Here is a 17,666-nt window from a genome sequence, read left to right as displayed (position 1 = left end):
TAGACCATTGAGGAATGTCGTTTAATTGGATTTTTGAGTCTAAAAGGACGTTATCTATTCGAATAAGTTTCGTCTATATAGGAAATTACTAATAAATTTTATGTTTCCTGGAATTGACCAACTTAATAGAATTCTTATATCTAATCCCCAAATGGCACGCGTTATACAATATAATAAAAGATAGCCATAAGCCAAACATACTTTATCACATCCAAATTACCCATGAATTACAGATTCAATATCCACTAGGTTGTCTAATGTAGATGTGGACTTTCTAAATCCACTTTGTATAAGGTTAGGTAGCTATAATATCAATAAGTCTAATACTATCTAGTATCTATCAAGTGGATAAACTGATTAATTGTAGCAAGTTTTATTCCATTGAGTTTTTTGACTAAGCTAATACTTTTCGAGTTATTTGAGAGTAAATATGTTCGTTTTTTAACAAAAAAATACACGTTTTTAGACGGTTTTACGCAAATAACACAATAAGTAAGTATTTTATCGAAAAAGGTATTCAATAAAAATATACTTTATAAAAAATTAAAAAAAAAATATCTGTATAAAATCTTTATACTCAGTAGAAGCAGAGTTGTAGCTAAAAAAGTAAGTTCTTATTCGTCAAATTCCAAATCGAATATTTCAACGTGAAATAACCAAAAAATAAAGCACATTTCTTTAAAAAAGCTTTGTTTTTGTTTTTAAAAAAGTTTCTAGCATTAAAGTAAGCACGTTACGCTGAAAATAAAGTTGGTCCTTTTTTGTAAAAGGTAGTTTTAAAAAAGCGTGAAAATCACCCTCTAAAAGGGAACTTGCATAACATTTTTATTTCGAAAGAGATGCTATATATTTGCTAACTCATCGCAACTTTTTTAAAGTGTTTAAAAAGCTTTGTTTTTGTTTTTAAAAATGTTTCTAGAATAAAGTAAGCACGTTACGCCGAAAATAAAGTTGGTCCTTTTTTTGTAAAAATAGTTTTAAAAAAGCGTGAAAATCACCCTCTAAAAGGGAACTTGCATAAAATTTTTATTTCGAAAGAGATGCTATAAATTTGCTATAAATCACAACAGAACACGATTTAAAAAGAAAAAAAGTAGTTTGTGTTTTTCGTTTGGCCCCTCAAGACGAATAAAATCAAATTATTGTTACCGCTTCACAAGTGACTTTACTTATGTATTGTTTATAATACACATGATCTGTAAGTTTCATCGTAAATTTAGTTTTACAGTATTTTTTTATTTTGAAAAAAATGCCTTTTTTTTAAATAACTTACTTACTTACTTACTTAGTCCTAAGCCTTTCTACCTTTAGGTGTAAGGCTGGTGGAGTTGAGTTTGGCATTGTAGTCTCCATGCTTTCCGATCTTGCGATAGGTTTCTTGCACTTTCCAATGTCAATCCCTTCTTCTCGACTTCTTTCCTGATTTCATCTACCCACATAACTCTTGGTCTCCCTCTTTTGTTTTTCCCCTGCACTCTCGTTTCGAACACTCGTTTTGTTAGCCTCTCGTTCGACATTCTACACACGTGCCCGAACCATCTAAGTTGTCCTTCTACTATTTTTTCATTGATTGGTTCTAGTTTTAGGTTTTGTCTAATTGTTTCGTTTCGTATTTTGTCTGTTCTCTTTCTGTTTGCTATTTTCCTCAGGAACCTCATTTCCATAGCATTGACTCTGGATTTTTGTCTCCCCGTCAATGTCCATGTCTCGCTGCTATACATGATTGTTGGTCTAACTACTGATTTAACGACTGCCGTTTTTACTTTTTCCGGTATCTCTTTTTTCCCAAAAAATGTTGTTTTCATAGTGTTAAATAAGCTTCCTGTTCGTCCCATTCTCTCGTTTATTTCCATGTCTTGTTTACCATTTGATTCGATTATTACTCCTAGGTATTTAAAATATTCCACTTGCTCTAGTTGTTTCCCGTCTAATTCTATTGCGTGTGTCTTCCTCGTATTTGAAATTATCATTGTTTTTGTTTTCTCTGTATTAATTTTCATATTTATGTTTGATAGTTCTTCTTCTAGGATTTCAAGATTGTTCTGTAAGTCTTCTCTGTTTTCTGCTATCAATACCATGTCGTCTGCAAATAGTAGCTCCGATAGTTGAGTCTGTTTCATTTGCCAGTATCCTAATGTTAGTTTTCTCATTCTTCTCTTGGCTTTCTTTATCGCTTCATCCAGTACCACTGAGAACAGCAGTGGACTCAGCACGCATCCCTGTTTGACGCCTTGACTTGTAGAAAATTCTCTGGATTCCTCGTTATTGGTTCTTACTGTATTTTTATTATTTTTGTACATATGCTTTATTACTTCTATTATGTGTCTGTCGACTCCCCTTTCTGTTAGTGTCTTCCAAACGTCCTTTCTTCGGATTCTGTCAAACGCCTTTTCCAGGTCAATGAAGCACATATGTATCTCTCTATTTTTCTTGATTACCTTCTCACTTACTTGTCTTAATGTGAATATTAGGTCTTGCGTGCTTCTGTCCTTCCTGAATCCACACTGTGTGTCTTCCATAGTTGTTTCTATTTGGGTTTTTATTCTTGTCTCTAGTATTCTTGCTAATACCTTCCCAGGGATACTTGATATGGTGATACCTCGGTAATTATTACAGTTTCTCTTGTCTCCCTTTTTGTGTATTGGTAATATAATGTCTTTCTTCCAGTCCTTTGGTAATTCTGCTCTATTTATGATATCATTCATTAGTTCTTTCATGCTATCCATTCCCTCTGTCCCCATGAATTTTATCATTTCCCGGGTTATATGATCCTTGCCTGGTGCTTTGCCCAGTTTTACTCTTTCTATTGCTTTCTCTAATTCCTCTCTTGTTATGGATTCCACTTGTTGTTCTTCATTCCTTTCTTGTATCTCCCCTATGTTGTCCTTGTCTACATGAGTTAGCTCTTTGAAATGTTCTCTCCATCTTTCCATTATTTGTTTTTCTTCTGTTAGTACGTTTCCATTCTTGTCTTTTATATTCGGCATAATGTGCTCTTTCTTTTGTCTGAGTTGTTTTAATGCACCGTAGAAGAGTTTTTGGTTTTCCCTATAATTTTTTGTCATTTTTTGTCCAAATCTCTCCCATGACCTTTCCTTTCCTGCTTTCGCCGCTATTTTAACCTTAAATAACTTGTGATACGAAATATCCCAAAGTTTAAAGGTTTTGGTTTTCTGAATATTTTGTTTTTCTGTAATACAAAAATTGGTTAAGATATGGCTGTTCCAAATTTGCATATAATCGTGATTAGTGACTCATTGAAGCCTTTTTAACTACAGCCTTTCAAAAATAAGCACTATGCACCGATGAAACTTACAGATCCTCTATAATAAGCATACATACGTAAAGTAACTTATGAAGCGCTACTGATTAATTTCATTTGAGATGCTAATTAGGAGGTGATTTTTAGATATTTTTTACAAAAAAAAAGGATCAACTTTATTTTGTCCGCAACTTGTTTACTTCTGATACTAGAAACTCAAAAAAATAAAGCTTATTTTAAACTTTTTAAAAAAGTTATGATGAGTTTTCCCCGAAAAGTTCTTAATTTTTTGGTTATTTCATGTAGAAATATTCAATTTTGAATTTGACAAATAATAAGAACCTACTTTTCATTAGCTACAACTCTGCTTTTACTGGGTCTACGACTTCATAATATGTCATATTAATATAAAATATTTTTTTCACTTTTTGATAAGCTGTATTTTTGCTATGAATGTTTTTTTGGTGAAATACTTCCTTTTTTAGTTATTTGCGAAAATCCGTCTAAAAACGTACTATTTTTTGAGAAATGAATATATTCACTCGCAAATATCTCGAAAAGTATTTACTTGTGAGGTCAAGAGTAGTGAAAAAAACTCTATAGTCAATTTATATTTTCAACATTTTTGCAGAAACAAAAACAAAAAAAAAATAATACAGATTAATATGATAGTGACTGCTGCGTTAAAATTTTGAATACGGGCCACGTGAAATAACCGCGTGTTCTTGGCTAGTTCCTTGAGTAGGGAGAATTTTACACTTCCCTCTAAGGCTAGTTCCAACAAATTTAAGCTAGGCGCGCCACTATACGGGCAGGTTTTAAAGACAACAAAATAATGCATAGGGTTTCGTATCTTTCCGTATTTATCAATCAACGCTATTATGTTGAACTCTATCAAACGCCTTCTCAAAATCTATAAAGCAGACGTAAATTGGTTTCTGTACTTCCCATGATCGTTGAAGTAATGTTAACATTGAGAACAAAGCTTCCCTTGTTCCCAATCCTTCTCTGAAACCGAATTGCTTGTTTCCCATTGTCTCTTCACATTTCTGCTTGATTCTATTAAGAATTATCTTAAGAAGTAGCTTGAGAGAGTGGCTCATAAACCAAAGAGAGTGGCTCCAAAGAATCGATAAGATGCAAATTGGAAATTGACTCCAATACTGTGGAACAGGTGAATCACTTCAAATATCTTGGAGCGGAAATAACAAGCTACGGAAGTCTCTCAAAAGAGGTCAGAGAACAAACAATGAAAGCAGCTAGAATCTCGGGATGCCTGAAAGAAATCATATGGAAGAACAAATATCGAAATACTGAAAGCAAAGTCAAAATATATAAAACAACAATAAGACCTATTATAACATATGCGGCAGAAACAAGAGCAGACACAAATAGAAAGTTACCAATGATGAGAACAGTTGAAATGAGAACACTAAGAATGCAAGGCAACAACAACAAGGCAAAACTCTAATAAGAAGTGAAGACATCAGACAAAACTGTGGAATAAAGCACATAGGAAGGTGGGTCAGAGAGACAAAGATATTGGAACAAACATATAAAGAGAATGGAGGACAACAGACTCATTAAAAGCGCAAAAACAAATAACCCAGTAGGTAAAAGACCGCGGTAGACCACCAAAACGATGGCGAGAATGCTGGGAAGACTTGATGGCAATGAACAGGCAGTAGCCTACTAGCGTTGACTGATAAATATACTGGAAGATACGAAACTGAACGAGCGTTTATGTACGACACCAGTGGTTTTAGAAATAGATGGCGTTAGCAGCTTTCTAGGTACGAGATTGAATTTACCTGAGACAACGATGAGACGTATTCAAGTAGCTTTGGTTATCGGAATTTGGGGTCGGTCGGGTCGACTGGATTATAATAAAAATTATTTATTTCTTTTGATGCATTTAAATTTGAGTTATCATTCAACGATAACAGTGGCAATCTTTAAAATAATTATTGGAGTGTACCTATGTATTACTTTCTAAACTCGTTTTTAAATTAGCAAGAATTGTAGTTGTAATTTGTCTTTTAATTTGAATTCTTGAAACAAATCAATGAATATTCTAAAATTTATTTAATAATTTTATATGTATATACTAATATAATTTATTTATTAAAAAAATTATTTTACGAGAAAAATACTCACTGGGTGATTTTAGATATTGTACATTTCTTATTTGCCTCATAATCTCGATAAAAAATTAGGTAGTTATTTTTGTTAATTACAGTCTCTTCTGATGATTGTATATTTTGTTTGGAGATATTGCAACCGTATTTACTTAAATTAAATTGACTAAGTAACCCGCTCGGCCACTTTAAACTCTTCGAGAGAAAAATGGTAAGGACTTAAATTGTTGCAATGGCGATTTCCTACAATTTCGTCCAAGTTTTTTCGTGCGGTCGATATTTTCCGAGTTATTGGTAAAATAGTGACTAAGTATAATTATTGAATTATTTATTATTAACTTTACTTCTTAAAGGTTCCGTGTATTTCTGCGTAGGCGTCCACCGTGCATTTTATTGTCAGGTGAGATATTAGATAGTCAGAATTACATTATTATATTAAGAGTAATTTCATTAATATCATTTGGCGAATATTACGCAGCCATGATATCTTTTCCTAGACCTCCCTTACCCTCTATGTTTCCTTCGAGTACCAGTTGCCGACAAGTATATCGTTCTCCTCGCAATATGTCCCTAAGTATGTCCATGATATTTTAAGCATTCGGCGCAGGCACCTCATTTCAAAGACTTCAAGTTTGTTAATGGAGCTGGCCTTTATTATCCATGCTTTCATTCCATACAAGAGAACAAGCCAAAAGTAACACTTTAGCGTATTGTATCTAAGGTTGAAACCCAACTTTCAGTGAACAGTCATAAGAGTTTGGAAGTCGACATCCCATTGTTTATGAGAGATATTTTTCATTAAGTTGAGGCCGTTTGAGCTGACAGTCGGAGTGAGTGTATATTGTCTTACCAAGATAGACGACTATCCAGTTTTATTCCCAAGAAGTTAATCAATTCTGAATAATTTATTGTAAATTCTTTAGGAACTACTTATTAACTTTTGCTCTCAGAACGAATTTCGAATAAACAATACGTTCTTCAGACACAAAGATCAACAAAAATATACATTCAAAAATACAGGAGGACACAGATCCAATATTGATTATATATTGACAAACAGAAACAACCACCATTCTCAAGTACTAGACATAATAAGATGTTTAAGTGCAGCTAATATCGGAAGTGATCACAACCTAGTACTTGCAAAAATCAGAATACATCTACAAAGAAATAGGAAAGAATACCCTATTGAATGTGAGAGAAGAATAAAAGTAGAACAGCTACGAGACTTGTCAACACGAGATCTATACCAGAGAAGACTGCAAAAAGTACTGAACGAAAACTACATAACACCAGATGAAGACATAGAAAAAAGTTGGAGGAAGATTAGCGATAATATCACAATGGCAGCAACGAACGCACTTGGAGAACGTAAGATAAGTAAACATATACGAAAGAAAAGGAGAACACCATGGATCTGTGAAGAAATAAAAATAAAATTCCAAGACAAAAAGAAAATCTAGCTAGAATACAAATACAAAAGAACGAGACAAACATATAAAGAATATAGAAGAGTTCGAAATGAGTTTAACTCGATAGTAAGAAGGAAGAAAACCGAACATTGGTAAGCATTGTCAAAAGAGACGGAGCACGACTTATACGGGATGCAAAAGGAAATGTGAAAAATGATAAGGGGTCAAACAGCAGAGATGAAGGAATTGATAGAAGTAAAACATATTGATACAAATACATGGACAACTTACCTAAAAAACCTGTAACAAACAGCTAATCGTGAAGAACTGGAAAACCAGGATTAGAATCGGATGAGCAAACAGAAATTAAAGAGGAAGATATAACGAACGTCTTAAAACAGATGAAAAATCGAAAAGCACCAGAGAAAGATGGAAGAGCTAATGAACTTTTAAAATACGGAGGAGAGAGACTTCACAAAGAACTGAATATCCTGATAAGTAAAATAATAAATACAGGAAGAATTCCAGAAGAATGGAGTACCACTCAGATGATAGCGTTATTTAAGAAAGGTGGTAGGGCAGACCCCAGTAATTATAGAGGGATAAATTTACGGAGCACTATACTGAAACTCACAACAAAAATACTTATGAAGAAAATAATGGCGTGCATAAATATATCGGTTGAACAACAAGGATTTAGCAGTGGAAGATCATAACGATGCAGTTTTTGTGATAAGACAAATAGCGGAGAAATCATTAGAATATAACAAGCGAGGGTTTTTCTGTTTTATATACCTAGAGAAAGAATTTGATAGAATACAATTAAAAGACGTGATATACCTACTATATGACAAAAATTTACCACTGGATATTATAAAACTGATAGAAAACATTTATGTACGAAATAAAATAGAAATGAAAGTCAATGGAATAATAACAGAACCCATAGAAGCAAACACAGGAATCAGGCAAGGAGATTCACCAAGCCCTCTACTGTTTAACATAACGCTGGATGCAATAATAAAACAAGTGAAGAAAAAAAGAGGGTACAAAATGGGCGATAAAGAGATAAAAATACTCTGTTACGCTGATGACACCGTGTTAGTAGCAGAGTGCGAAGACGACCTACAAAGATTACTGCACGAATTCAACATTAACGCAAAAGAAATGAATATGAAAATATCAGCCCAAAAAACAAAAAGCTTAGTAATATCCAAAGAACCAATAAGATGCAAATTGGACTTAGACAATAAAAGTAAATACCTGGGATTTAATCTATCAGCCGACAATAATATCGAAGAAGAGGTAAAAGACTAATAATTAAAGCCAGTAGAACGGCCGGATGCCTAAACGACACAATTTGGAAAAACAAACACCTAAGAGTGGAAAGAAACGACTGAAATATATAAGTCATTTTTGACTGAAGTTATTAGACCAGTTATGACTTATACTGCCGAAACAAGACCAGATACAAGCAAAATACAAAGACGTCTGGAGACCAACGTCATGAAGATCTTAAGAAGGATTGCTGGAAAAGGACTACGGCACAGGGTAAGAAGTGAGGAAATCAGATGCATATGTGGGGTAGACAATATAAATACCTGGGTAGAGAATAGAAAAGAAGAGTGGAATCAACACATAAGCAGGATGTCAGAATCAAGGATAGTAAGAATAGCCAGGGACAAGTCACCGTTAGGCAGAAGAAGTATAGGACGCCCAAGAAAAAGATGGAATGACAATTTAGGGACAGAATGAAAGGCATCGTTGAAGAAAAACAGGCAGTACTGCCTATATAAAAGAAAAAGTAGAAGAAAAAATTCTTTAGGTAGATTTTAGGTACTGTAATATATGCTTCTTTGGAGTATTACTGAAGATTATTGTTTTCGTTTTAGTGGGAGAAAATTCTAGGCCAGTAGTGTTCGACCAATTCTCTAATTTCTAAATGACTAGTGGGTTAAGTGATTTAGCGATGTCATTGATGGCAATAAGGAAAAGTGCAACGGGCAGACCATTGAGAAATGTCGTTTAATTTGATTTTTGAGTCTAAAAGAACGTTATCTATTCGAATAAGTTTCGTCTATATAGGAAATTACATTTTATATTTCCTCGAATTGACCAACTTAATAGAATTCTTATATCTAATCCCCAAATGGCAAGCGTTATATAATAAAAAAAGCCATAAGCCAAACATAATTGATCACATCCAAATGACCCATGAATTACAGATTCAATATCCACTAGCTAGGTTGTCTAATATAGATGTGGACTTTCTAAATCCACTTTGCATAAGACTAGGTAGCTATAATATCAATAAGTCTAATACTATCTAGTATCTATCAAGTGGGTAAACTGATTAATTCTGAGCAAGTTTTGTTCTATTGAGGTTTTTCATTAAGTTAATACTTTTCGAGTTATTTGCGAGTGAATATGTTCGTTTTTTAACAAAAAAAAACACGTTTTTAGACGGTTTTACGCAAATAGCACAGCAAAAAATTATTCAATAAAAATATAGTTTATTAAAAAATTAAAAAAAAAAATTTAACTGTCGGCACTCATGGGAGTGCCGACAGAAGTGAAAACTTTTCCCCGAAGTTTTCCCCGAAAAGTTCTTAATTTTTTGGTTAGTTCACGTAGAAATATTCAATTTTGAATTTGACAAATAATACGAACCTAATTTTCATTAGCTACAACTCTGTTTTTACTGGGTTTACAACTTCATATTATGTCATATTATATAAAACATTTTTTCACTTTTTGATAAGCTGTATTTTTGCTATGAATATTTTTTTGGTGAAATACTTCCTTTTTGAGTTATTTGCGAAAATCCGTCTAAAAACAGTAAAAACGTACTATTTTTTGAGAAATGAATATATTCACTCGCAAATAACTCGAAAAGTATTTACTTGTGAGGTCAAGACTAGTGAAAAAAACTCTATAGTCAATTTATATTTTCAACATTTTTGCAGAAACAAAAATAAAAAAAAAATAATACAGATTAATATGATACGGACTACTGCGTTAAAATTTTGAATACGGGCCACGTAAAATAACCGCGTGTTGTTGGCTAGTTCTTTGAGTAGGGAGAATTTTACACTTTCCTCCAAGGCTAGTTCCAACAAATTTAAGCTAGGCGCGCCACTACACGGGCGGGTTTTAAAGACAACAAAATAATGCATAGGCTTTCGCATCTTTCCGTATTTATCAATCAACGCTACTGGCATGACCGATCATACTAGAAAGAAGAAGACGTTTTTAATTTTTTACTTTCTCTTTCTGTTAATAGCGCAAATTTTGGTTGATGCATAACTTTTGAAACTACGTATATTTTAGAATACCAACAAACCTTTTTACTAATTTGATCTAGCGTCAGCGAACAGCTACACTCTGTGGCGTTTCTCAATGGTTTCCAATCAACCGCTACAGAGTCTACTTCTTTGGCTAGAAGATCCATATCCAAAAGTTCTTCTGTTACCTTATGTTGATTCTTTAGCGGATGATCTTGTTCGGCATTTTCCATTTCCCTGGAAGCTTTTTTTTCGTATTGAGTTTTGTTATCCAAGTAAACGTTATTGCAAAGTTGATCTCGTTTCGGTTTGTTCTTCTTCTTTTCGACGTTGCGAGTTATAAGGGATTTTACAGATGATAGTTTCTGTAAATAAGTGACAAAATATTAATAATGATTGATATTCTTCGCTCAACGTTAATTTTGTGTATTTTCCAATTAAAATAGGTATCTTTTTTACAGCCAATAGTATGTAATGACAAGGAATGTCAGTTTTGTTATTTTACAATTGTGTTTACAAGAGCTACATATCGATATCGAACTATTACAATATCTTAACTAAAACATAAACAGAAAAAATATCTTCTTCGCGTCTATCATTGAAAAGACGCAGAAACAAATCAGAGATCCGGTAGAAGAAGAATACCATTGGAAAAACTATCCTGCCCTATATAAAGGACACGACAGATAAAATCGGCAGAGTACCAAGGAAAAACAAAACAGAGATTATTTTTACCACCGACAGGAACATTTCAACCATATTACCATCCGCAAAAACAAAAATTGTACTGGAAAATCAATACAATATCCCTTATGAAGACTGCAACAAATCGTATATTATATCGGACAAAGAACTATTAACAACATAAGATATACAGATAGCACTATGATTATGGCAAGATCTGCTGAATCAAACTAATACTAAACAAGGCAAGCAGTTTCTGTAAAAAACAATGTGTGTGTACTTTGTACGTACGTAAGAAGTTATACTTCTATTATATAACTTCAACGAAATAAATATACTTAACAGTTACAATACAAAAAATTAACAATAATTACCAAAAATTAACCAAAACTTAACAATGCCAAAATAAAAAAAAAAAAAAGAATATGAATCGTCCGGGATTTGAACCCGTGATCTCGCGATCTCTCGATCTCTGGTCCAATGCCCTACCAACCAGGTTATCAAGGCGCCTGTTATTGACGTTTCGCATATACATAATTACACATCACGGTGACAAGTGAAATATAAAAATAGATATTTTAATATTTTACGCCCAAGGAAGACAAATCCAAAGACACAAAAATTATAATAAATAATACATTTACTAAAAAACACTAATATATTATTTTAATGGCTTATTTGCGCTGATACATAATTTGAAAAATTAGCAACGAACAACATACTATTGAACGTAAAGAAATAAATTATTAATCACCTAGGTAGATCTTGGCCATAGAAATAAGTTGCTTTAAACTGCAGTTAAATATATCGCAGTAAATACTTAAGGCATTATAATAGCTGCACATGACGAATAGAGGAGAATTCAACATAAGGTTAGTTCTAGCTTGTGTATTTTTGAATGTAATCGAATTTCTTACTGGATAAGAGGGATAAGATTATAATAAATATACAATAAAATGTTTTAATAATACTAATCTTACTCCTGAGGAAGACAAATCCAAAGACACAAAAATTATAATAAATATATTTACTAAAGACACTAATATATTCTTTTCACACCTTTTTTTGCACTGATATATTTATACATAACTAGAAAGATCTAGCAACTAAACGCCATACTGTATGTGTGCGCATGCGCGCAGTATTATGAAATTTTACTCTCAATCGCGCCTAAAGAAGTATAACTTCAAAAAATATTGACTAAAATGAATATAAAAAAGGCTAAATATATGATAATAACAAAGAGAACAAATATAGAAACATACATTTTGGAGATGTGCGGATAGAAACGGTTGATAAATACAAATACTTGGTAATCTGGATTTCAGAAAATAGTAATCAACAACAATAAGAACCAGGATAAAAATAGCAAGAAATGCGTTTGTAAAAATGAACACATTTATCTGAAGATTGTCTTAGATTAGAACTGAGAGTATCAGCTCTGAGATGTTAGGTGTTTTCGATACTACAATATTAATAAGAACTTGAAAGCTGGACACTGAAGCATGAACACATAAATAAGCTAACAGTCCTTTAATAGTCTAAGAGCTAGTGAACCCTCCAACTAACGGTCGTCCTGTAAGGCTAGAAATTTGTCTAGTGATAATTCATAGCACACCAAGGCTAAAAACCATGACCTGGCAGGCATGAGCCCTGCACGTGTATCTACCAGGTGAATCGAAAAGTGCATAGTTTAGGGGAAAAATAAACTTTCTCCTGTAAGGTTTAAATTTAAGTATGTATTTGAGTAAGTCATTTAGAAGAAATGTGCACAATGCCAGGCGATTCTGAACAGCATAAGACCTTGTCAGGCGAGGGGAAAGATTAGGGGTTTTTCCTAAAATTATTTTTTTGCATCGAACAAAGTTTTTTTAGGTTTTTTGAATCATTCCAAACAGAAAAGGTCTTTAGTGATTTTTCTCTTAGGTTAATAGTTTTGTTATATAAGCGATAAAAAATTTTGAAAATTGCGAAATCGCCTATTTTTAACCCTAAATCGGACATTTAACTAAAAATTTCAATGTTGCCAAGGTAAGTAGATATTCTTTAAACATTGATTGATGAAATCCCGAAGAGTTTTTTGCAATACAATATCGAAAACCCCTTTGTTTTTTAATTGCTAATCAAGCGGGCGCGACACTGTAGTATAAGTGAGGACGTTTGAGTTTGCATAATAACATTATCTCGAGAATGGCCAAATTTGAAGAGAAATCCTCAGACAGGTCGATTTTTATTCTTAAATTAGGACTTTTGGCATATATATAATCCTAGTGACGTCATCCATCTGGGCGTGATGACGTAATCGATGATTTTTTTAAAATGAGAGTAGGGGTTGTGTGATAGCTCATTTGAAAGGCTATTTAATTATCTATTCACTAATATAAACATGAACATAATTATTTATACAGGCTGTACAAAAAATTTTTTTCTTCTTTTTGTCTAAATTAATTTAATAAAAAAAATTTTTTGTACACCCTGTATAAATAATTTTATTAATGTTTATATTACTGAATAGAGAATTAAATAACTTTTCAAATGAGCTATCACACAACCCCTACTCTCATTTAAAAAAAATCATCGATTTCGTCATCACGCCCAGATGGATGACGTCACTAGTATTATGTATATGCCAAAAAGTCCTAATTTAAGAATAAAAATCGACCTGTCTGAGGACTTCTCTTCAAATTTGCCCATTCTCGAGATAATGAATTTATGCAACTCAAACATCCTCACTTATACTACATCAATCAATACTTATTTATATCAATCAATGTTTAAAGAATATCTAGATACCTTGGCAACATTGAAATTTTTAGTTAAATGTCCGATTTAGGGTTAAAAATGGGCGATTTCGCAATTTTCAAAATTTTTAATCGCTTATATAACAAAAACTATTAACCTAAGAGAAAAATCACTAAAGACCTTTTCTGTTTAGAATGATTCAATAAACCTAAAAAAACTTTGTTCGATGCAAAAAAAATAACTTTAGGAAAAACCCCTAATCTTTCCCCTCGCCTGGCAAGGTCTTATGCTGTTCAGCATCGCCTGTCATTGTACACATTTCTTCTAAATGACTTACTCAAACACATAAGTAAATTTAATCCTTACAGGAGAAAGTTTATTTTACTCCTAAACTATGCACTTTTCGATTCACCTGGTGGATACACGTGCAGGACTGATGCCTGCCAGGTCATGATTTTTAGCCTTGGTGTGCTATGGATTATCACTATACAAATTTCTAGCCTTACAGGAAGACCGTTAGTCGGAGGGTTCACTAGCTCTTAGACTATAAAATGTGGTTTTACTGAAGGATGCTTAAAATAGCACGGACACGGAAGTATTGAGAGAAATGGACAAATAATACGAAATAATAAGCACAACAAAAATAAGAAAATTACAATATCTGGAATATGTAATGAGAGATCAGAGATATGAAATGCTAAGATTGATAATACTGGGCCAGATAAGAGGAGGAATAAGTATGGAAAGAAGGATGTTTTTTTTAATGACATGGACTATATGTCAATCAGGCAGTCACAACATGACTAGTCAGTGTCGGCTCGTCACTACTGAAAGAGGCGGTGCACAAATAGAGAAATTTACCCTTAAAAAAGGTACATTTACCCTTAACACAACTTTATAGGTAAATTTACCAGGTACTGGATGAAAAAAGATTTTTTTTCGTTTTTTTTTGGCACAGTAAGTATCTTTAAAATTGAAATTTATGTATAATTAGATGATCGCTTGGATAAAGAATTATGAAAATAAGGCAAGGCATATATTTATTTTTTCGTAAATATGCACTAAATCTAATACCACGTATTGCCCATGTAGAATCGCTCCCAAACAAAACACACACGAAACAAAAAATGCATTTTTTTTATCACATCCACAAACCCGGCTAATGAGCGTGCTAATAACCGGCAAAATAGCGCAAAAGATGGAAAGATGGGAGATTTAGCGATATTAACATATAAATTCACATTATATTGATTGTTTCCCACCTTTACATGTACCAGAGGAGTATGTCAACTAAAGCTGTCACTGTGACAGTGGCAGTTAACATACTCCTCTAATATGTGTAAAGGTGGGAAACACTCAATATAATGTAAATTTTTTAGGTTATTATCGCTAAATTTCCCAGCTCAACTAGTTGCATTCCTTTTTATCTCACAACTCAATACGTTTTTCATCTTTTATGCTATTTTGCCGGTTACTAGCGCGCTCATCACTGTATATTTCTGTTAAACATCCTTACACGGCCCTTAAAATTTGAAGAGTGATGACTGAAATTTGATGACTAAAATTTCAAATCAACGTTAAAAAGTTATAGATAAGCGAAAACCATTATAATACACTAGCAAAGCCACATTCTAAAACACACTCGAGCCAAAGTTTGAATGGCTCGGATTCTCATAAACACCAGCGTCCGTTGTAAGCTGGCCTCGTCTACCTTTTCCTATACTTTTGAAGTCAAATCTAGAGCCATACGGAATGGTGCTCGGGTAGAGCAACTCACAGGAATTATTTGTATTTTCGTGTAGATTAAGTTACATAATGATAAATAAAGTATGTAGATAATGCATTGATATTAAAAAAAGCATAGTAAAAATAAAAGTATTTTTATCCATCAATATATTTTCCGATAAGTATATTTTTGAGAACCAGTGCCATGGCTCGGTGGTCCCTTAAGACTAGCCGCCACTGTGACTAGTATATTAAGAAGAATAAACATTTAAAGACCGTAAAGTCCATAAAATATCAAAAACGAAGAAAAGTTAGTTTAGTTGAGATGCGATTTAAGTACTGAAATTAAAAAGATGATACTAAGCTGAGGTAAGCTAATTATAGCTTCCTTTCAACATCATAGAAGGATAGTACTATGGTCGAAAAATTTAAGGGACTGATTTAACCTTTAACTACACGCGCTGACGTATTTTATACGCCAAATATAAGAATTCTACTGCCAATATATTTAAAAATTTAATTTTTGACCTTGTTTATCTCTCTAACCTATCACTGGAATGTGCTTTACAATTTGGTTTTAGTTTCGTTATAATCGGCGTTCTGGGAAGATCGTAATTTACAGTTTATTATTTGTTGTTTCCGGTGGTGGACAATATACGCCACGAATATATTAAGGTACTAGTACACTTTAGAAGACCAAAAATAATCATTTTTTTCAAGAATTTTTTTCTCAGAACCTTTATTAAAAATGAACATAAAACTTTTTACGTATTAATATCTAACTCTTACAGAGTACAAAAAATATATCTTTTTTCATTTATGCACGTACACTAATATTGTAGAGGATGCAAAAGTCGAGGCCTCGAAATATTATGGCTGACAGTTAATCTTAGGATTGGGATATCTGAAACAAAAAAATCGTACTGCATTTAAAAAAGGAATGTTTCTTACGTGACAATTTAGCACAATTTGACCAAAAAATAAAAAAATAAATATTGTTTAACCATGAAAAATTAAAAAAAAAACGGGTGATTTTTTCACAAAATTTTTTTCAAATTTCCGTAAAATATTTTTTTTTGCGGAATTTTTCCCTAACGGTGGTAAATTGTCACGTAAGGAACCTTCCTTTTTCAAATGCCGTACCATATTTTTGTTTCGGAGATCCCAATCCTGAGATTAACTGTCCGCCATCGGAACTACTTTTTTTCGAGACCTCGACTTTGGCGCCCTCTACAATATTAGTGTACGTGCATAAATGAAAAAAGATATATTTTTTGTATTCTCTAAGAGTTAGATATTAATATGTAAAAAGATTTATGTTCATTTTTAATAAAGGTTCTGAGAAAAAAAACTTGAAAAAATCCTTATTTTTGGTCTTCTAAAGTGTACTAGTACCTTAATATAAGTAGCAATATAAGTACATATTTCAATTGTTTTTTAGTCATTATGGCACAAATTATATTTTTCTTTATAAACAATACTTTTTCCCATGTAAAATATCACATTTAAAAAAAATTTTATTAGTAATTTTATTTATCGTGGAATCAGATTCCAGTTATAAATCCCAATTGGCTTACTGAGAAGGAACTCCAAGTATTCACTGATGCCGAAAAAGGTTCATAACAAACAACTAAGTGCATTTTTTCAAAAAAAAACCGGTGTTTTTAAGTGTATTTTCTTGTGGCGTATAAAGTACGCCACGCGTGTAGTTACGTTATAACTTGATGCGCGGGTAGTTAAAGGTTAAATGTAGTTTGTTTTCTTCAGAGCAGCGGTAGATAGACTAAAGATAGTGATGATGATATCCAACTTCCGATTGGGAGCTTAAAGAAGCCATTTTTGTTTTCATTGAGATGTGTTATTGTAAAGATGTATTGTACATAAGAGATTAGAATTGCTCGTTCGTTCGTTCTAATATTTGTTCAAACAAACAAAGAACAAATGTTAAAACCATGGAAAAGGAAATGTGAAGGGATGGGAATACCAATCCAGAACAACTTCCTGTACACATTAAGTTTTGCAGATGACCAAGTAGTAACGGCTCAAGATGAAGAAGACCCGTCCTGTATGCTCCGAAAATTAGAAGAGGAATACACAAAAAATGGACTGGAAATAAACCTAGAAAAGACCGAATACTTAACAACACAACAAGAACCAGTGATGTTAAACCATTCATGTTAAAAACCATGGAAAAAATCTTGAATGAACACATCCAGAAAAACAATTTAAATGAAAATCCACTGCACCAACGGCAATGGGCATATCAGGCAGGGAAATCAGGTGAAACCGCCCTGCACAATCTAGTGTCGAAACTCGAAAGGAGTCTGCATCAGAAAGAAGTCGCCCTTGGTGCATTTTTAGATATAGAAGGTGCATTTGATAATACCTCAATCGAGTCTATACAAATCGCACTGGTGAG

The 17,666-nt window shown here is 32.9% G+C and overlaps 1 protein-coding gene across 1 annotated transcript in view; it reads right to left on the bottom strand.

Annotated features, from left to right (window-relative positions):
- LOC114349040 (myotubularin-related protein 6) overlaps nt 1-17,666 on the bottom strand; it is an 81,900-nt gene that overhangs the window by 6,711 nt on the left and 57,523 nt on the right. Inside the window, exon 10 of the mRNA XM_028299471.2 lies at nt 10,156-10,461. Coding sequence (XP_028155272.1) covers nt 10,156-10,461 — 306 coding nt within the window. The remainder of the gene's footprint in view (nt 1-10,155; nt 10,462-17,666) is intronic.

This window comes from Diabrotica virgifera, chromosome 3 (assembly GCF_917563875.1).
Source record: "Diabrotica virgifera virgifera chromosome 3, PGI_DIABVI_V3a".
NCBI classification, from domain to species: domain Eukaryota; kingdom Metazoa; phylum Arthropoda; class Insecta; order Coleoptera; family Chrysomelidae; genus Diabrotica; species Diabrotica virgifera.
Note: the sequence above shows the minus strand (reverse complement) of the source record. Positions and strands in the feature narration are given on the sequence as shown.